Source organism: Sus scrofa, chromosome 1 (assembly GCF_054392235.1).
Source record: "Sus scrofa isolate SSC_HxYL_T2T_F1_AM1 chromosome 1, Sscrofa_HxYL_maternal_Yorkshire_Landrace_v2.0, whole genome shotgun sequence".
Lineage (NCBI taxonomy): Eukaryota > Metazoa > Chordata > Mammalia > Artiodactyla > Suidae > Sus > Sus scrofa.
In genome coordinates, this window is record NC_139383.1 from 289801727 (window position 1) to 289822890 (window position 21164).

The 21164-nt window shown below is 53.4% G+C and overlaps 1 protein-coding gene across 3 annotated transcripts in view; it reads left to right on the forward strand.

Annotated features, from left to right (window-relative positions):
* The window catches only part of CACNA1B (calcium voltage-gated channel subunit alpha1 B), a 197337-nt gene extending 176796 nt beyond the window's left edge, over positions 1-20541 (forward strand). For all 3 annotated transcript variants that reach the window (XM_085002325.1, XM_085002321.1, XM_085002329.1), the window contains exons 37-46: positions 103-199; positions 3028-3136; positions 11095-11202; positions 11727-11839; positions 12688-12821; positions 15100-15235; positions 15384-15500; positions 16476-16683; positions 16929-17173; positions 17539-20541. In XM_085002325.1, coding sequence (XP_084858451.1) covers positions 103-199; positions 3028-3136; positions 11095-11202; positions 11727-11839; positions 12688-12821; positions 15100-15235; positions 15384-15500; positions 16476-16683; positions 16929-17173; positions 17539-18066 — 1795 coding nt within the window. In that variant the 3' untranslated portion in view covers positions 18067-20541. The remainder of the gene's footprint in view (positions 1-102; positions 200-3027; positions 3137-11094; positions 11203-11726; positions 11840-12687; positions 12822-15099; positions 15236-15383; positions 15501-16475; positions 16684-16928; positions 17174-17538) is intronic.
* Positions 20542-21164: the final 623 nt, after the last annotated feature.

The following is a 21164-nucleotide window of genomic DNA, read 5'->3' on the forward strand; positions in this document are numbered from 1 at the left end:
ACCAGGTCTGTTTTCTTGTCTGCTTCCTCCCCGCACCCTCCTGCCGCACCCTCCTCCGCCTGTGGACCCACTCTGCCTCTGTCCTCCGGGCCGGGCCTCCAGTGGGCGCATCAGTTACAATGACATGTTTGAGATGCTGAAACACATGTCCCCACCCCTGGGGCTGGGGAAGAAATGCCCTGCTCGAGTTGCATACAAGGTAGACCCCAACCCCACACCCCGTAGGCTGTCTGCTGAGGCTGGATGCCCATCTCTTCGGGGGCTTGTCCGTGTGTCTGTCTGCTGCTCTGCCGTCTCACTGTTTCTTCCTTTTCTTTGCCCTGACCATCTCCACTTCCTTCCCAGACAGAGGGAAACAGACTCTGTGAGGTGTCTCTGCACGGGCCCCTGTACCCCAGGGCTGCCCCCCGAGAGCCCCCAGAAGGCTCAGGAAGGTGCGGCCAGAGCCCATGACCTGCCGTTTCTCCTTCTCTTCTCTTCTGAAGAAAGGAGGGGACACACCAGCTTTTTTGGTGGAGGCTGTTTTTGTTTGGTGTCAGGACCACCCTTTGCTCCTGGGTCCCCTAATCCCTGATGAAGGTGGAGTTGTCCAGGCCTCCGGGTCAGGCCTGGGGGGGGGGAGCAAGGCCTCTGCAGGTGCACCCGAGGCCCCTGTCCCCAGCTCTGCATGGGCAGAACTTCCGGGCTGGGGAGGGAGCCTTGTCTCCAGGGCTCTGTGGGTCTGTGGAGAGAAGGAGCGCTGCGGCCTTAAGAAGGAAGGGTGCCAGGGAGGGGGTCCTGCCTCCTTCCTGGGCTTCAGAAGGCCCTGCAGAGTGAGGACAGCCTCTGGGGCTGGGGTGGTCCTACACCCCTCCCCACTGCTGAGGGGCCCAGCAGGCTGAGCCGCAAGGAGGGGGACACCTCCCAGCCTCCTTCCCGGGTGGGCGAGCAGGCCTCATGGCCCCAGCCCCAAGCCTGCTCCCACCTGTCCCTGCATCCTCAGTTGTCCCCCTTGGTGAGTAAGCACCCCTCCAGCATCCCCCCCCCCCCCCGCCGCCCAGAGCCCTCTTGCAGCCCCCAGGGCTCCTGGGCCTCAGCCCATGTGTGTCTGGAGCCCGAGCGCCTTCTCCCTCTCTCTGAGCAGGCTTCTCAGAGCTGTTTGTGTCCATGCTGTCTGTCTCTGGGCCCTGATCTGGGCCTTCATCTGTCTCCGGCTCAGCACAGCCTCTGGGAGCTAAGCAGCTCCTCCAGGCCGCCTGTGGATGCCTCCAGTGTCTCCCTCAGCCCTCCCCTGCATGCCATGTGTGTCAGGCCTGCTGGGAGGCCCTGCATGGGCGTCTGTAGCCTTGCCCCTGAGAAGGGGAGCTCTGTCCACGCTGACACCCGGGGCCAGCATGGGCAGCCAGGGCCATGACAGGATGGCCTTTGGGGTCTGTCCCCAGCTGTACTGGCCAACTCCAAGGTTCTAGGTGTGAGGAAACCAGGTGAGGCCTCAGGGTGAGGAGGTACATGGCCTTGGGGAGCTAGGGAAGGCTTTGGAGATTCACAGAGAGCCGTGGCCAAGAGGGTCTAGTCCCAGATCAGAGAGACCTGTTTGTCTTAGCCTTGCCCCCTGCTGCTCCCCAAGATTCCTGACTGCCAGGGCCTGGCCGACAGACAAGGGGCTCTGGTGAAGGTGACCTGGACAGAGCTCTCCTCTCAGAAATCACCCACTTGCTCCTCCTTCACGTGGCCCCCGACACCCCAAGTCCCCTAAAGAGGAGCCCCTCTGCCTCTCCCACTGCCACTGGTCCTGGTCTGCGGCGACGCTGTGCTCTGGGAAGCTGTTTTTCCTGGTGTGTGTCACACAGGTGACCATGAGGTCCTAGGACCATGATTAGATGTGCCAAGTGGGGCTTTGCCAGCATTTGGAGGACAGTCTGGGCTCAAGTCTCTGGCCACCTGCCCTCCACCAGGTTGAAGGCTAGATTTGGGGCCAGGATGCTGGGGCAAGCCTGGGCTCAGAGTGGTTGTCCACAGAGAAGGTTCAGAGAGGCCGTCCTGTCACAGGGTGCAGGCTTGGCAGAGGACAGGCAGACCCCAGAAGGGGCCTCATGCCCCCATCTCTAGCTCCTGTCCTGTGTGAAGGAGCAAGAGGCTGCTGGGAGAGGGCAGCTGGGTCATGGTGCCGAGGCCTCCACTTGGCCAATGAGTGACCCTCGCCCCCCCAGGACATTTCAGACACACCCGAGACCCTTTTCCTCTTGGACATTGCTTAAGTTCTCAGAGCCTGAGGCTCTGGGCAGCTGCTGGCTATGACCAGAGGATTTGCTTATAGGACACACCCCTGTCCTTGAGAACTGGAGAGAGGAAAGGGCCTGTTTCACCTGCTGGAAGCAGGGAGCGAGCTGTGGGGCCCACAGTCTGGTCTGGAGCACCTGTGTTTCTGTGGGGTGACCCTGAGCCCCCACGCTTCTGGCTGAGCTTTGGGTCCCTTCCGGTGGAAGGAGCTGCCCTCCCAGCCACCCCCTAGCTGTCCTGGGCTAGTGGTGTCCCCAGCTAACCTTGTCCCCAGCTGCCTGGTGAGAGGCAGAGGGCCTCTTGGGACTGCCATCTCCCCAGTGGGCCCTGACCTCTGAGCTTTTGGTCTTGCTGTCCCACCTCTTGTCCAATGCTCCAGGGGTCCTGCAGGCCAGACCCCTCCCTCTTCGGTCTAGGCCACACACTCTTGTTCTGTCCATGGGCAGTGGGAGGGGTCCCTCTGGCCGAGACATGTGTGTTCCTTCAGAGGGATCTGGGCTTCTGGCCTGGCCCCATCCTACAGTGTTTGCCTGGACTTCCACTTTTCTGCAGCCAAGGGGGTCCTCTGCTTAGATGGGGGCAGGGGTCCAGGGACAGTGTGAATGCTGGCAAAACTCCCCTCCACCCACCTCTCTTGGTCCTGGGCACCTGCAGGGACCACCTCTGGGAGGCCAGGCAGCTTCCAGGAGCCTCAAGCACTGTAGTCCTGTAGTCCTGGGCGGGGGGTACCCTGGGAGGCCTGGCCCTGACCTCCTTCCTGATCCCCAGCGCCTGGTTCGTATGAACATGCCCATCTCCAACGAGGACATGACCGTCCACTTCACGTCCACGCTGATGGCCCTCATCCGGACTGCACTGGAGATCAAGCTGGCTCCAGGTGAGCAAGGAAGCCTCGAGGGGAGGGCACAAAGCCAGGGCCCTGTGATCACCCCCAAGCGCCACCTCAGGCAGGTGTGCAGCGACAGGGAGAGACCTGTCTGGGCAGGACAGAGGACGACTGCTCGTGACGTCTCTATCAGACCCCGACCTCATTGCCTGAAACTATTGGCATGTTAGCACCGCAGTGATTCCACGTCCCTCTAAGGAAGCTGAGATAGAGGGAGACTGAATGACTCCAGATTGGCCTGAGTTATGGGCTGTTGGAGCCAGAGCACGGCCTGGCCCCAGTGTCACACGGGCCAGCCTCCCTTAGAGGCTCACCGTGGGGAAGGAGCTTACCCATCGCCCTGCTCCACCTGTGCCACATCAAGGAGAAAATGGGCCTCCAGCTTGTTCCCAACCCCTGCTCATGGCTGCCTCCCATCACAGAGAAAATGTGTCACCAGAGGGGCCCTCCCCTGCCCCACCTTCCTCTCACATCTGTGCCCTGAGCTTGGCCCTCCCTCGTGCACTGGATGAGTCCAGGCCAGTCCCCCGTTATAGTTCTGTCCTCTTTTCATCATCTGCCCAAGGATGTCATACCGGAAATTCTCTCCCTGCTGGGTTACGCCTGTCAATACAGAAATGCAAGGTTGTTTTTCCTGTTTTTATTTATTTTATTTTTATTTTTTTATTAATCAGTGAATTTTATTACATTTATAGTTGTACAACGATGACACAACCCAATTTTATAGCATTTCCATCCCAAACCCCCAATGCATTCCCCACCCCCCACCCCCTGACCTGTCTCATTTGGAAAGCATAAGTTTTTCAAAGTCTGTGAGCCAGTGTCTGTTCTGCAAAGGAGTTCATTGTGTCCTTTTTGCAGATTCCACATGTAAGTGATCGCATTTGATGTTGGTGTCTCCCTGACTGACTTCACTTAGCATGATAATTTCTAGGTCCATCCATGTTGCTGCAGATGCCATCATTTCTTTCCTTTTAACGGCTGAGTAATATGCCATTGTGTATATGTACACAATGTGTATACGTACACATCATCTTTATCTTCTCCTCTGTCGATGGACATTTAGGTTGTTTCCATGTCTTGGCTATTGTATACAGTGCTGCAGTGAACATTGGAGTACATGCATCTTTTCGAGTCATGGTTTACTCTGGTAGATGCCCAGGAGTGGGATTGCTGGATCAAATGGTCATTCTAGTTTTAGTTTTCTGCAGAATCTCCATACTGTTTTCCACAGTGGTTGCACCAATTTACATTCCCACCAACAGTGTAATAGGGTTCCCTTTTCTCCACACCCTCTCCAGCATTTATTGTTTGTAGACTTTTCCATGATGGCCATTCTGGCTGGTGTAAGGTGGGAGCACATAGAGGGTTTGATTCGCATTTCTCTAATAATGAGTGATGTTGAACATCTTTTCATGTGTTTTTTGGCCATCTGTGTGTCTTCTTTGGAGAATTGTCTGTTTAGATCTTCTGCCCATTTTTTGATGGGGTTGTTTGTTTTTGTGGTATTGAGTTGCAGGAGGTGTTTATAAATTTTGGAGATTAATCTCTTGCCAGTCACTTCATTTGCAAAGATTTCCTCCCATTCTGTGGGCTGTCTTTTTGTTTTGTTTAGGGTTTCCTTTGCTGTGCAGAAACTTTTAAGTTTAATTAAGTCCCATTTGCTTTTTGTTTTTTGGGTTGTTGTTGTTTGCTTTTATTTTCATTACTCTAGGAGGTGGATCTGAGAAGATGTTGCTGTGGTTTATGTCGGAGAGTGTTTGGCCTATATTTTCCTCTAAGAGTTTTATAGTATCTGGTCTTATATTTAGGTCTTTAATCCATTTTGAGTTTATTTTTGTGTATGGTGCTAGCAAGTATTCTAATTTCGTTCTTTTACCTGTGGCCGTTCAGTTTTCCCAGCACCACTTATTGGAGAGACTGTCTTTTCTCCATTGCATACTCTCGCCTCCTTTGTCATAGATTAGTTGACTGTAGGTGCATGGGTTTAATTCTGGGCTTTCTATCCTGTTCCATTGATCTATATTTCTGTCTTTGTGCCAGTACTAAACAGTTTGGATGACCGTAGCTTTGTAGTATAGTCTGAAGTCAGGGAGCCTGATTCCTCCAGCTCCATTTTTCTTTCTCAGGATGTCTGACCATTCCAGGTCTTTTGTGCTTCCAAACAAACTTTAAAATAGTGTGTTCTAGTTCTTTGAAAAATGTTCTTGGTGATTTGACAGGGATTGCATTGAATCTGTACATTGCCTTGGGTAGTATGGTCATTTTGATAATATTGACTCTTCCAATCCAAGAGCATGTATGGTATGTCTTTCCATCTGTTTGTGTCATCTTTGATTTCTCTCATCAGCGTCTTATAGTTTTCAGAGTACCGGTCTTTTGTCTCTTTAGGTTGGTTTATTCCTAAGCATTTTATTCTTTTTGAAGCAATGGTAAATGGGATGTTTTCCTAATTTCTACTTCTGATTTTTTCTGTTAGTATATAGAAATGCAGTTGATTTCTGCGTGTTAATTTTGTATCCTGCAATGTTTTTCCTGTTTTTAGAGAATTCTTCTCTTCCCCTCCCTTGAGTTCTCTGTCTTCTTATTTCCCTCATGGCAGCGGGAGAGACTGGTCTGCCTTGCCTGACTTCTCCCTTCCTAGTCTGCAGTCCAGCTCTCACTCCACCAAGCTTCCCTGCACCTGCTCTTAGGCCCCTCAGTGGCCTCCATGCTCTCAGCCCTAACTTCCTGAACCTATTTGTAGCCTTTCTCAGTTGTCACACCCTTCTTTCTGCCTCAGATGCACATTATCACCTTTCCCCATGGCTTTAAATGTTGTGAATTCCAATTCTGTAGTTTTTGTCCAGGCCTCCTAAACCCCAGACTTACCCAGTAAGCATCCAGAGTTCACTTGCCCAAACCTGATCCCCAGATACTCCCCATATTCGTCTCCAGAATCCATCAGTGGAAACTCTGCTCTTAGACTTGCTCAAAAGCCAAAACTTTGAGTCATTTTTATCTCCTCCTGCTTTTTCTCACCGTAGAGCTGATCCATAGCTGAACTCTGATCATGTTTTCTGACTCCACCTTCACCCAGAATGTGATCACTTGTCTACCCTTTCCCAGTGTCACCTCTGGGTCCAGGTCATGCTCTTTAGTTCTTGACTGGATTGTCACAGTAACCTTCAAGCTGGTCTTCTTCTGCCCTTGCCTCTTTTAGTCTACCTTCAACCCAGCAGCCAAAATGATCATGGTAAAAATCAAACCAGTGGAATTATTTATTAACAATTCATCCTCTAGCTAGACTTGTCTTGAAAAAAAAAGAGAGAAGATTAAAAAAGAAAAACCCCAATATAAGGAATGAAAGAGGGAATGTCACTACAGAGTCTGCTAACATTAAATAGAAACAAGGAAATTTTCTGAATAACTTTACATCAATAACTTCAACAACTTAAATGAAATGCAAAAAGTTCCTTGGCTTACAAACTATGATGCTCACTCAAAAACAGATAACCTGAAAAAAAAAAAAAGAAATAGATAACTGAAGTAGTACTCTATATATTAGATAAATTAAATTCTTGGCTTACAAACTATGATGCTCACTCAAAAACATAACCTGAAAAAAAAAAAGAAATAAATAACTGAAGTAGTACTCTATATATTAGATAAATTAAATTCTTAGTTAAAACTCTTCCAACAAAGACAATCATGGGCTCAGTTGGCCCCACTGATGAAGTCTACCAAACATTTAAGTAGGAAATAATTCTCTGCACATGCCTCCAGACAATGGAAAAAGAGAGGATATTACCCAAATTATTTATGAGTCCAGCATTATTCTGATGTCCAAACTAGACAAAGACATTATAAGCAAAAAACAGTATAGATCAACATTCCTCATGAATACAGAAAATAAAACACAATTTTAACAAACTAAACATGGTGATTAAAGTAGAGGTTATCCCAGGAATGCAAAATGCAGGATGGCTTCAAGTTTAAAAAATCAGTCAATGTAATTTAATACATCAAAGAAAAAAATCCTGTATGACCATCTCAATGGAGGCAGAAAAAGCCTTGGCCATATTCAACATACATTTATGATAAAAATATGTTCTGTATAAGTGAAATTAAAACAAATTGCCTCTATCTGATCAGGATACCCATGACAAACCTACATTAATGATATATTTAGCAAAGAAAGCCTGCCTCCTTTCCTCCTAAGATCAGTAACAAGGCAAAGATGTCTGTTGTCACCATTTTTGTTCAATATCATACTTGAGGTTCTAGCCATTGTAACGAGTAAAGAAAAAGAAATAAGAGACGTATCAGTTAATGAGTAAAGAAATCAAGCCCTGTATTATGTTCATACATCTGAAGACTTAATATTGTCAGCGCTCTCCATGTTGCTCAGTAGAATCGATGTTATCCCAATCACAATCCCTATGGGCTTTTTGTGTTGAAATTTATAAACTGATTCTAAAATGTCTGTAGAAAAGCAAACAAACTTGAGTAACAAAAACAATTTTGAAAGAATAAAGTTGGTAAATTCCCCCACCTTTTTGGACTTTTTAGACTTTCCCTGAAGCTACATTGTTCAAGGTGTGGATTAGTGACAAGATAGAGACATAGATCAATGGACAATGTGTAGACACACACTTACGGAGTCCATTGTTTTTCCACAAAGTTGCAAAGATAATTAATGGAGAAAAGATAATCTTTTCAACAAATGTTGCTGGAAAAATTGACAACCATGTGCCCTCCCAAAATGTCGGCGTTTTCTGTCCTAATCTGCTTAGGTTCCCATAACAAAATACCGTAAGTGTGCAACTTAACGTGGAAATTTATTTCTCACAGTCCAAAGGTTGGAAGTCAAGATCGAGGTATCAGGAAGGGAGGTTTCATTCTGGGGTCCGGATGTGGGCAGACATTCTCTGGTGTCTCTTCTCACAAGGACACTAATCCTGAGGGTGAGGTGCCACCCCAGGACATCAGTACTTGTGATTACCTCCTTCTAGGCTCAGTCGCCAAATGCAGTCACATCGGGGGTTAAGTCTTCAATGTAGGAATTGGGGGCTCACAGTTCAGTCCATAGCACATACCTTCCACCTTCTGCAAAAATAAAGTTCAAATGGATCACACACATAAATGTAAGTTGTAAAATTATAAAACCTCCTGAGGAAAGCAGGTGAAAACTCTTGGCAATTTTGGGTCAGGCAAAGGTTTTTCAAGGCACAAGAAGCACAAGTCAGGAAAGAAAAACCTGATAAATTGAACTTTCTCAAAATTAAAAACTTTCACTCTTCAAAAGACATAGAAGAAAATGAAAATACAAACCAAATAATTTGGAAAATATTTGCAAAACACATTTGGTTTTCAGAATATATATATATATATATATATATATATATATATATATGTATGTATATATTATATGTACCATTCAGTGCTAAGAAAATAAGCAACCCAGTAAAAATGGGCCAAGGAGGAATTCTTGTTGTGGCTCAGTGGAAACAAACTTGACTAGCATCCATGAGGACGCAGGACTAGCATCCATGAGGACTTGTGCAGTGGGTTAAGGATCTGGCGTTGCTGTGAGCTGTGTTGTAGGTCACAGATGTGGCTTGGATCTGGCATTGTGTGGCTGTGGTGTAGGCCAGCAGCTGTAGCTCATATTCCACCCCTAGCCTGGGAACTTCCATATACCATGGTTGTGGCCCTAAAAAGACCAAAAAAAAAAGGGCCAAAGATATGAACAGACAAGTCACTGGAGAAGATCTATAGAAAAAAGCAAATAAACACCATGTAAAGATGTTTAATATCATCAATTATTAGAGAAATCCAAAATAAAGCCACAGTGAGATTACACTGTATACCTATTATAATGGCTAAGGTGTTTTTTGTTTTTGTGGTTTTTTTGGTGTTTTTTTTTTTTTTTTTTTTTTTTTTTTTTTTTTTGCCTTTTCTAGGCTCCTGTGGCATAGGGAGGTTCCCAGGCTAGGGGTCTAATTGGAGCTGTAGCCACCAGCCTACGCCAGAGCTACAGCAACGCCAGATCTGAGACACGTCTTCGACCTACACCACAGTTTACGGCAATGCCGCATCCTTAACCCACTGAGCAAGGCCAGGGATCGAACCTGCACCCTCATGGTTCCTAGTCAGATTTGTTAACCACTGTGCCACAATGGGAACTCCATATGAATGGCTAAGATATTTTAAAAAATGACAATATTAAGTACTGATGAGAATGCAAAAAACTGGAATTCTTGTGTTCCTACTGTGACTCCAAAGTGGTAGAGCTGCTTTGGAAAAAAAGTTTGATAGCTCTTTACAAGTAGCCCAGCCATCCCACTCCCAAGGGGAATGACATGAAAATATACATGTGCACAAAAACCTGTACAGTAAAGTTTATGGCCTTGTAATCACCCCAAACTGTAACAACTCGGCCATCAGTCAAGTGGAGAGGGATAAGCCACTTGTGGTGTAGCTGTGCCACGGGACAGCAGTCACTCAGCAGTGAAGAGAAGGGAGCTGCCGATCACTCAGCATGGACGGGTCTCAGGCACATCCTGCTGCTTGGGGAGTCAGACGTCCCAGCCAGCACGTTGTGGGTGCCATTCGTATGGTGTTTAAGAAGTCGAAACGACTGAGACAGAAGACAGACAGGTCGTGGCCAGGGCCTGGGAGGGTGTGAAGCTGTGGACCACAAGGATCTGGAGGCCTTTGGCAGGTGCAGTGCTCCTGCCTCAGTCAAGATTCTGAATCCAGAGCACTTACCCAAGTTCACAGGGTGGGGTAACCAAAAAGGTGAATGTTATTGTGTATAAACTGCATCTTAAAAAACACAGTGTTTACCCAAAGATCAGAGTACTTTATTTCTCTGCTTGGCACCTCCACTACTTCCCATCTCAGTGTCCCCACCTGCACTTGAGCTCCCTCTGCTCCAGCCTTGCCTTCCTGCCTGCTTGTTTGCTGTCTGCCTTCAGGGTCTGTGAGCTCTTTCCTGACCGTCTTGTTCGGAATAGAAGCCTCTGGTTCTTCCCATGCCCTCCCCTCTTGACTTTCTGTATCCAACATACTGGATTTTTTTAAACTTATTTTTATTTTTAATTAATTAATTTATTTTGCTTTTCAGGGCCATACCTGCAGCACATGGAAGTTCCGAGGCTAGAGATCGAATCAGAACTACAGCTGTCAGCGGGATCTGAGCTGTGTCTACGACCTACCACACAGCTCTCGGCAGCGCCAGATCCCTGACCCACTGAGTGAGGCCAGGGATGGAACCCACATCCTCATGGATCCTAGTCAGATTTGTTCTGGCTGCACCACTACAGGAACTCCTAGACTTTTAATTTACTGCTACGTTATTGTAGATTAAAATCACGTAACTTGGAGTTCCCGTTGTGGCTCAGTGGTTAACGAATCCGACTAGGAACCATGAGGTTGTGGGTTCGATCTGTGACCTCGCTCGGTGGGTTAAGGATGTGGTGTTGCCGTGAGCTGTGGTGTAGGTTGTAGACTCGGCTTGGATCCCGCATTGCTGTGGCTGTGGTGTAGGCCGGTGGCTACAGCTCCAATTAGACCCCTAGCCTGGGAACCTCCATATGCTGCTGGAGAGGCCCTAGAAAAGACAAGAAAAATGAAAAAAAAAAAGAAAAAAAAATCGTGTAACTCCACGAGGGCAATTTCTTTGGATTATGCTCCATCACCTAGATCAGCACCTAGGTTTGCTGGGTACTCAGGACATTTTATGGAGTGACGGCTGAGTGGCTGGAACACTGCCGTGACCCTCCAAGCCCCGTGACCACACGCCTGCTCCGCTTATGCAGGTTCCAACGGGGCCGCTCTGACCAGCTCTGTGCTGAGTTTCTTCCCAGCTTTGTGTCTCCCCCGCCCACCCTGGCTCTGCATTCCCAGGGCTGTGGGTTGGCTCCTAACCTGTCTCCTCCCTTCCGCACCCTGTCCTGCCACAGCTGGCACGAAGCAGCATCAGTGCGACGCGGAGTTGAGGAAAGAGATTTCCTGCGTGTGGGCCAATCTTCCCCAGAAGACTCTGGACTTACTGGTGCCACCCCATAAACGTGAGTGGGGGAGAACTGCCCCCTGCACACCCCTCTTTTGTGTCCCACCCAGAGGCAGAGCAGGGAGTCCTGGGTGAGGGCAGTCGTCGAGTCACTTTGGAGAGGCGGGCTCCCCTCCCCCATAGCCCAGAACATGGGCCTCCAAGGTAGGTGCCCAGGGGCTGTGGGAGGAGGTGTCAGGACTGCAGTCTGTTGAGCAGGGCCACCCGTACTCCTAGGGTGGGGGATTCCCTTCAGAAGATCCAAGGAACAAGGTGGGGGGAAGGGAGGGGAGCTGCCAAAAGGATGGTGTCTGGGATTAATCTGAGCTGAGCCCTGTTGGATGGAGTAGAGGGCCCTGCATGGAGCACAGCGGGGCCTCGGGAGGCGCCAGTGCAGCTCCAGGTGGGCCAAGGCCCCCGCTCACACCATGGGTCCAGGAGTGGGTGCTGTTTCCTCACCCCTGCCTGCCCTCCTTAACCCTCACCCTTCCTCACCCTCACCCTTCCTCCTGTGTTCCCTCCCTTGCCCGCTGTGCTTTCCAGCCGACGAGATGACCGTGGGGAAAGTGTATGCAGCTCTGATGATCTTCGACTTCTACAAGCAGAACAAAACCACCAGAGACCAGATTCACCAGGCTCCCGGGGGCCTGTCCCAGGTACCGGTTCCAGGGTTCCAAGAAGTAATCCCTAGACTCTGGACTCTTCAGATGTTTGGCAGCAGGGGAACCCGCCCCTCTAGGAGAAAGTACACCATGAGAAGGAAGTGAGGGATACTCTGGCCTCCAAAGTCAGAAGCCCCACACTGCCGGGCCTGTGCTCCTGCAGCTGGTGCCTGGAGGTCCTGGGGAGCCCCTGACGTGGAGAGCTAGTAGTGTCCAGGGGCGGAAACAGGGGCTGAGAATGGAGGCCGTGGGCAGGGCCCTTCTGGAAGTGGGAGGAGAAAAGCTACGGAGAAAACGTGGGGTTGTCCGGGCGGTGCACACGGCGGGGGCCGCAGGGGTTCAAGCTGACACGCGCAGGGTTGCGATGTGTCCCACTCATTCCTGATGTCATCCTTCAGAGGGGACAGCTTCACCACAGCCGAAACCGTCAGGGCCCCAGGTCTTTCTGTAAAGTCGTCTGGAGTCCAGTGCTTACTGGACAGTCACACCCCGAGTGCAGTGTCTGGTGTGCACATTAGCCCTGAAATCTCCTCCAGTTTTGGTCAATCTGGGACCTTGGGAGCCTCTGCCAGTCGATCCGGGTTGATTGTGAGGTGAAATCTTTCTGCCATTTATAATCAGATCCAGTCCCCACATTGTATTGGTGGGGAAACGAGGCTTCAGGAAGTGAAAGGACTCTTCCGAAGTCACTTACAGGCCAGGCGGGAATAGGCTCTTCTTGCGCAGGGCGGGCCCAGGGATCCCATCCAGCAGGGGTCGGGTGGGTGGCCAAGCACCGGTGCCAGTGGTTGGGGGCCTGCCCAGCCTCAGAGACTGCCCTCCTCCCCGCGTCCCTTCTGCAGATGGGCCCCGTGTCCCTGTTCCATCCTCTGAAGGCCACGCTGGAGCAGACCCAGCCGCAGCCGGCCGTGCTCCGCGGAGCCCGCGTCTTCCTTCGGCAGAAGAGCTCGGCCTCCCTCAGCAACGGGGGTGCAGTGTGAGTACTGGGGGGCGGCGGGGGCAGGAAGGCACGGCCTCGGGGTCTCCGCCTCCAGCTCTCGCTCCTGCTGTGTCGACCCAGGGCCCCCAGGGCTCCCTGCCAGCAGCGCTCGGGACCCGTACCCCTTGGGTCTCATCACCACCTGCTCTGTGCCCACCTCCACCCAGATGTTTCACTGTGGGTCCAGCTGGGCCAGCCCGTGTCGAGTGGTTCCTGTGATGGCTTTAAACCCACTTCCCGGAGTGTCACATGGGCGCTCTGAGTCACCTGACTAGGTGGTTGTTCCAGCCTGGCCTCCCACTGTGGGTGCCCGTTTCTCCCGGGTGAGGACCCTGCTTCCTCCCTGGCCTTTGGCACCTGCAGACCATGAAGAGCATCTGTTCCACCTCAGGTCCTCACCCTTCTCTGGCAGGTGCTCGTTAGTGTTCTGATCCTCCTGTAAGACACTTCCCCTCAGATCTCCGTCCTGTATTGATCCGAAGCAACTGTATTTTGTAGACAAATCGATAAGGTCCTTCCATGTCACGTAGCTCTCGTCATCGTGACCTTTGGTAGTGAGCCAGACCCAAGAGATGTAAATAGCAGTGACCATTTTTGGTAGCGTGGGACTCTGAGGGATGGTAGCCGGTGGCCGGGCTGAGCTGCACTGGAGGCAGGACCCTCCTAGCCATCCCCAGGCCGGGGCGCCCGGACCATTGACCCCCACTGGCCAGAGAAAACCGGCAGGGCTGAGGACGGGCCTCACACCCATGTGCCGGCCTGGAGGATGACAAGGCCAGCCGCAAGCGTGGCCGGGACTCCTGGTTTCCTCTCCTGTGTGTGTTTGGACACTTTTTTTGAAACCTGGTTTGGGGTCGTGGGCTGCTAATCAGGAAGCTTTTGCTGAGAAACAGACCACCACCCTTGTGGAGCCAGCCTGGCAGTGCCTTGGGCCTGGGCCGCAGCCAGCTCCTCTGGGGTCAGGGTGCCCAGGACAGCTTATTCTCACCTCTCGTGTCCAGGTTCGTCTGTGTGGTGAGGCTGGCGAACAGCCTGAGAGGAAGGCAGGACGCAGGCGTTCTGCCCCCTGCTTGTCCCTCATTGGCCAAAGCAGGTCACCTCCCAGGCCCAAGCTTGTGTGTGTGTGTCGGGGGGGGGGGGGGGCGCAGGGGTGATACTGCAGGGGCACAAGCCCAGAGATGGAGACACCACAGAACGCAGCGAAGTCCTGAGCCCGACTGTGAATGTCCCGTCAGGAAAACCGTGCCCCCAAGCAGTGCATGTGGAGCCTGGGGACTGGCCTCCTGGCCCCTGGGAGCCCCCTGGTTCCCACACGCTCCTTTCCACATGGTGGTTAGGGTCCCGTTTGTGCGTTTAAGGTTAAACCTTGGACTCTGAGCGCTCATGTGTGTGTTGGAGGAGGTGGGGTGGTCAGGTGTCTTTGGATTGATCTGAACTAGGCTTTCAGTTCAGGGAAATCAATATCATCTATTTCCGTGGCTATAATTTCTACACAAACTGGTTACCACCCCTTTTTATTGCATGTGAGATAGGGCCCGATCGACTGCGGCCAGGCACTGGGACATGTGATGAGCCGTCTGATGGGGTGGTGTGACCTCAGGGGTGACCGGCCTTGAGGCCAGCATCTGTCCTTCTGGCCATGCCTTTCCCAAGGCTGCCGCAGCTCCAGACAGCACACTGCCCGGGACGTGCTTGGGAAGATGAAGCATGTTCTTCTCAGAAGCCCCAGCAACAGTGGGCCTGGCCGTGACTCTGTTCCTTGCCTCCAAGCTCAGAGTGCGATTGCTGCCCTCAGCCCCAGTGACTGCATGTGATGCCTCGCTAAACGCGAGAGTGAGCAGAAGCCCACAGTGGCTTCCCCAAAAGGGGACGCTGGTGCCAGACTGAAGGCAGAAAGGCCTCTCTGGCCAGACGTCAGGAGGAGCCATGGGCTGTCAGGGGTGGCTGTGCACCAGCTCGGGCCGTAGGCCGTATGCACGTGTGGCCTTTTCCCTGCCGTGGACAATCCTGTTCCCACTGCACGCATGTGTGCCTGTCCAGGCCAGATAGCCCCAAGGAGGGGCTCCCCCAGCTGGGTGGCCAGGGCCCTCTCTGTCCTCTCTCTGCCTGTCCACTCTGAGAAGTGGCACGGAGTCCACATCCACTGCTGAACCTCTGCCTGGGAGTGACCACACTCAAGGGGCCTCATTCCTCCGGGCTTCCTGTGTAAGGTGGGGGGTGGAGCCGGGGGGTTCAGGGACCTGGAGCCAACAGGACAGTCCTCTCTCCTTCACAGTCAAACCCAAGAGAGTGGCATCAAGGAATCTGTTTCCTGGGGCACTCAGAGGACCCAGGAGGGGCCCCGCGAGGTGAGGCCGCCCCTGGAACGTGGCCATTCCACGGAGATCCCAGTGGTACAGACAGGAAAGCCGGTGAGGGCTCCCAGGGCTGGGGGGCCGAGTCGGTGGTTGGGCAAGAGTGGGCAGGTGAGGGTGGGAACAGGATGGGGGGAGATGGGGCTGGGGGAGAAGGCGAGAGTGGGATGGGGTGGGTGTGACTGGGGGGCTGCTGTCCCCCCAGGCTGTGGATGTCCAGATGCAGAGCATGGCCCTGAGAGGCCCTGATGGGGAGCCGCAACCCGGGCTGGAGAGCCAGGGCCGAGCAGCCTCTATGCCTCGCCTGGCGGCAGAAACTCAGGTGGGTGGTCTGGGAGGGTTGGGGTCATGGGAGGAGGGTTGCGGTTGAGGAGGTTGGCATGAGGAGCTCGTGTCCCACGTGTGGGCTTTGCTGGGGTGGAGCCCCCTCGGCTGTGCTGGAGCCTGGACACCATCAGCCCTGTTCACTGGGATGCCCCCCCCCACCTCCCCAGAAGATGCCCCCCCACCCCCAGGGCCTCCTCCAGCCACCCTCCCTCCTTCATGTCCTCCCAGAGGCTCTGGGATGACCCTGTTCTTTCTCTGGACACTGGAGGCGGTGTCCCTTCCTGGCCCCTGTTGCTCCCGGGACTCACTTAAAGACCTGGCAGGGGGACCCTGGGCAGGGGGCTGTAGCACTGGGCCTTCCTGGCCTGGCACCTCCTTTCAGGGCCTATCTCCCTCCTCAGTGCTTGACCCTAAGTGGTGGCTGCGGGTGTCCCTATTTCCGTGAGTCCTGATTTCAGCCCTGGGATGATAGTAGCCTCCCAGTCCTGCATGGACAGACAGGCTGGCAGAGTGGTCACACTGCAGCCTCCCCTCAGGATCCTTTCGGCCAGGCCAGCAGCCTCCCTTCCTGTAGGAACACCGAGGTCAACAGGCCTGGGCCCTGTCCGGCCTGGGAGAGGCAGACAGGCACGTAGACAGGGTCCCGTGCAGAGTGGTTTTGAAGAAAGGGTGGGTCTTGGTTGGGGAGGAGCGTTCCAGGGAGAGGGAAGGGCCTGGTGGATCTTGAACGCTAGCTCCTCGGTGGGTCTCCCCAGGGACCTGCAGGCCAGGCCCTCCTTGGGGCCGTCCTTCCAGCCTCCTGCCCCCAGGGGCACAGCCTGCCCTGTCCCGGGAGGTGCCCCAACTTCGGGATAGAGTCCCAGGCCTGTTTCTCTCTGCCCGGTCCCCATGTCATGGCTGCTCCCCAGGCACCCTGGCCTCCCCCAGAACCCACTCTCAGGCTGTGCACCCACCGTGCCCCCACCTGCAGCCCGCCCCAGACGCCAGCCCCATGAAGCGCTCCATCTCCACGCTGGCGCCCCAGCGCCCCCATGTGGCTCATCTCTGCAACGCCACCCTGGACCGCGCTCCCGCCAGCCAGGCCGCCCCCCACCACCACCACCGCTGCCATCGCCGCAGGGACAGGAAGCAGAGGTCCCTGGAGAAGGGGCCCGGCCTGTCTGCAGACACGGACGGAGGTGTGTGCAAGGGGACCCTCAAGGGACGGTGGCTCGAGTTGGGAGGCCAAGAACCCATGGGGACCCTCTTCCTTGTGGTACCCCATGCCCCTGCCGCCTGCCCTGGGTCTGGAGACCAGGCAGGACCCCGCCCCCAGCTCTTCCCTGGGACCCCCTGCTGGCTCCAGGGGCCAGGTCTGGGGTGGGATCTGTCTCCCCCTCCCCGCCTGGTGTGGCTGTATTGACTTCTCCTCTCCCTCGGCCAGCACCCAACAGCACCGCGGGGCCAGGGCCGCCCCCGGTGGACGGGCCAGCAGGCTGCCGGCGGGAGCGCAGGCAGGAGCGAGGCCGGTCCCAGGAGCGGAGGCAGCCCTCCTCCTCCTCCTCGGAGAAGCAGCGCTTCTATTCCTGCGACCGCTTCGGGGGCCGTGAGCCCCCCCAGCCCAAGCCCTCCCTCAGCAGCCACCCAACATCGCCAACGGCTGGGCAGGAGCCAGGACCCCTGAGACAGGTGCGCCGGCCTCACGATCCTACCTGCCTGCTGCTCCGTGGGCCCTGGGCGGGAGCCCCTTCCTGTCCTGGTTCCCAGGCCAGAGCCTGCACTTCTCCCGGCCCAGCCTCGGTCCATCCCGCCCAGCGGGACCCTGGCCCTCCCACTATCCAGTCCTTTCCTTCTTCACTTTCCTTCCTGACCGAGGTGGGCTAGACTGTGGTCTCCTCTTTCCTGGCCCTGTGCCTGTCCCTTGCTGTCGCTGTCATCCCAGACTGCTCTCCCACACTCCCAGGCCACCTTGGGTCCTTCCCACATGCCCCGCCTCTGCAGCGCTCACCTGTGCGGGACTGCTGATTTGTTCACTCTGCCCTGTTCTCTTGTAGGGTAGTGGTTCGGTGAATGGGAGCCCCCTGCTGTCAACATCTGGTGCTAGCACCCCTGGCCGCAGTGGGCGGAGGCAGCTCCCCCAGACCCCCCTGACCCCCCGTCCCAGCATCACCTATAAGACGGCCAACTCCTCACCCGTCCACTTTGCCGGGGCTCAGACCAGCCTCCCCGCCTTCTCCCCTGGCCGGCTTAGCCGTGGCCTTTCAGAACACAATGCCCTGCTCCAGAGAGACCCCCTCAGCCAGCCCCTGGCCCCCAGCTCTCGAATCGGCTCTGACCCTTACCTGGGGCAGCGTCTGGACAACGAGACTGCCCGTGCCCAGCCTGAGGACATGCTCACCTTCGAGGAGGCTGTGGCCACCAACTCGGGCCGCTCCTCCCGGACTTCCTACGTGTCTTCCTTGACCTCCCAGTCCCACCCCCTCCGCCGTGTGCCCAACGGCTACCACTGCACTCTGGGGCTCAGCTCGGGCAGCCGGGTGCGGCACAGCTACCACCACCCCGACCAAGACCACTGGTGCTAGCCGCACCGCCACCGCCACCGCCACGCACCCACGGGGGGCCCCTCCCAGGTGATGAGTTTTATCATCTGCGCTGGGCAGGGTAGCAGCCCTGGGAGGAGGGCCTCGTCTATCCTCCTTCACCTGGATGGACCGGTTCCCTCTCTGTCTGCTCAAGTGCTGCCTCCCTGGGTCTCACAGCACAGACCCCACACAGGACGCAGCTGTGTGTGCTGAGCGGGTCCCAGGAGCCTGAATCCTGTGCGAAGGACCCAGCGTCTGGGGTATGTGCTGGGAGCCTTTCTTAGGAGGCCCGAGTCTTGTAGGGATCATCCCTTATCCAACCGTGTGGTACAGAGGAGTGGGCGAGACCTCAGGACAGAGTGGATGGTAAACCGAGCAGGTCTCGCCAGCACCTCACACCCACGTGTCAGCGGCGCCCTTTGTACCTGCAATGGCAGACGCGCTGTCCTCTCCCAGACGCCATCAGCCCTGACAGGGACCAAATCTGGACAATGTTCTTGCTGTTGGTTTTGGATTTTAATCACAACACCCTTCACTCTTTTGTCAGTTCTACATTCTTGATCCAAACAAGCAAAAACAGAGGAATGGGGAAGGGAATGTGACCATAGCTGTAAACAATCAAGCCGGTAGGAGGACCTCAGCTTTTCAGGATGTGGGCGTGGCTTGCTCGCGGAGATGCTCTGTCCAGTCTGGGCGGCCCACCGGCCCACCCAGCTCCTGCTGCTCTCAACCAAGTGCCTGACTTCCGAGCCCCCTCACGCAGGCTCCCGAGGTGCAATGGGAGGCCTGTGTGCAGAGTGGGACTGCGGGAACTGTTGCAAACAGCACCTGAGTAGAAGGCTGATGTAATGGAGAACACTCAGAAGACATCCCATAGTTGAAAGCCACGTGCCCCTTGCCCATTTTCCTGGCTTAGTAGAGGCTGCAGGGCACATGGAACTCGGCCCGCAGGGGCGGGTCTGCTCAGCATCTGAGTCTCAGGGAGGGGTCCTGCCAGGCAGGGCGCAGGCTCTGTATCTGTGCAAGTTTCTTTTCACAGAAGGCTCGATGGGGAGAGGCTGGTGGGAAGGTGGGAGACCGGAAGGGCTGGGGCAGGAGGGCCCGAGTCTGAGCAGGTGAGGGCAGGTGGAACCAAACTGAGACGAGGCCGGAACTGGCAGGAGCGGTTCAGGGCAGCTCAGCTCTGGCTGCTGAGCTGGGGCGTCTTGAGCTCACACTGTTTGTGGCACAAGAAGCGGGAAAGCAGGCAGCAAGGTGAAGTCCAGCCTCATGGCCACTCGCAGAAGGAGAAGGCCACAGTCAGGATGGTGTACATGAAACACTGGGAGACCCTTTGTTTTGTGAACAAAAGGAGCGTGTCCTCCGTGTTTTGAAACGTGAGACGGCCTCTGGTGGATCATTTGAGTGTTCCCGTTGGCTTTTACCCCATGACTCTCTTTAGAGAAACTTGGTGTGTGCTGTGTGTGTGCGTGTCTGTGTGTCCCAGTGAGTGGATGCCATTAACCCATAGGGCTATGCAACAAAAGACACATGTTTAATAGAAGTGAAACACACAAGACCGCCACCTGTTGTAGGGTTTCAGCATGATTGTGACCAAACTATTTTATAGAATTTCCTTACTCGAAGGCACAACACTCTGAAACTTTAGGATAACAGAGTATTTTACTCCAATAGGATAGAATTACAATTGGAATCTCAGACTGTGCATGTGATCACTGGCTCCTACTGTAAAGCAGAAGGATGTGTATTTTGGTACCGATGTTTTGTCCCTGGTACCCCTGCCCATATTATTTTGAATGTGTTCATTCTGTGCAGAGAACGCTAGCTGCTTCCCAGGCCATGTTGGGCAGAGAATCCACTTTTCTAGACCCACACAGACTTGTTGGCACGTCTGGATTCCTCTAGACACTTGAATCGGTGAAAATCACAGAGGGGGGAGGAGATACTGTGTCTTGTTTTCCTGACTCTGGTTTTGTTTCTGTACTGTCTCTTCTCAGCTATCATGTTTCCCTGGAAATCTCATAGTGAGTTGCCAAACTTGAAATGCATCAACCAGTTGTCTGCATCTGGAATCAGTCAAGCAGTGGCTGTAGTTTGAACAAGTTATGTGTGCATGTAAAATATATACATATATACATATATTCCAGTATGTGCATGAAATGTATATCTTCGTACTTTTTTATACAATGTATTCATTTGTTAATTTTTAATTATATTTGATATCAATCAAAGGTTTGTTGCAAAACTTTATATTTAAGAACAGTGTTAAAAAAAAAAAAGAGAAGTCCCAACCATGCAACACAACTGGGACTTGCTTAAAAAAAAAAAAAATTCTGTGATTGACTAGTTTGCTGCCTGAGTAATATTTATCAGCCAAACTTTGGATTCTGCTGTTGTTTCTACAATGACATTTTGTATGAAGCAAAGTCCTTGTATTAAAATAAAACTTAGCAAAAAATCAAAAACAAAACCCCACCATGCTGCTGGGTGATGTATGCCAAGGGTGCGGAGTCAGGCCGGCGAGCTGTCTCTGCCGGCAGGTGGCCGGGGCGTGCAGTGAGCCAGGCTCAGGGGAAGATGGAACCTCTGCAGCTTGCTGTGGGCCAGGTTGTAATGCAAGGTGACTCCACTCAGTTTCGGGGTGAGGGTCAGGGCAGACATGTGGCCAGAGGAGCCAGGGTTAGGCTCACAGGGGATGCGGTTGTGTTTCAGGGTTAGGATTCGAGTGGTGTGTGGGCTAAGGTTGGGGCTGAGCAGGCATGAGCTGAGGTCTGGGGTCAGCTGTGTTGGGTGGGCACGTGGGCCAGAGATTGAACTCACACCACAGCAGATCCTTAACCTGCCGAGCCACCAGGGAACTCCGAGTGGGTTAGGGGTGAGAGGTAAGAGTGACAGAGTTCAGTTAGAGTTAGGGTTGGGACTGAGGTTGGAGTGTGAGCTAGAGTTAGGGTTAGGAATTAGAGTCTAAGATTAGGTATAGGCAAATGGTTTGTCTATATAACCACTAACTGTAGGGTTGTATGGGTATAAGAATTAGGGTTTGGTTCAGTTTTCATTAGAGTGGCGTAACTGGACAGTCTTAGGGTATAGATAAAAGT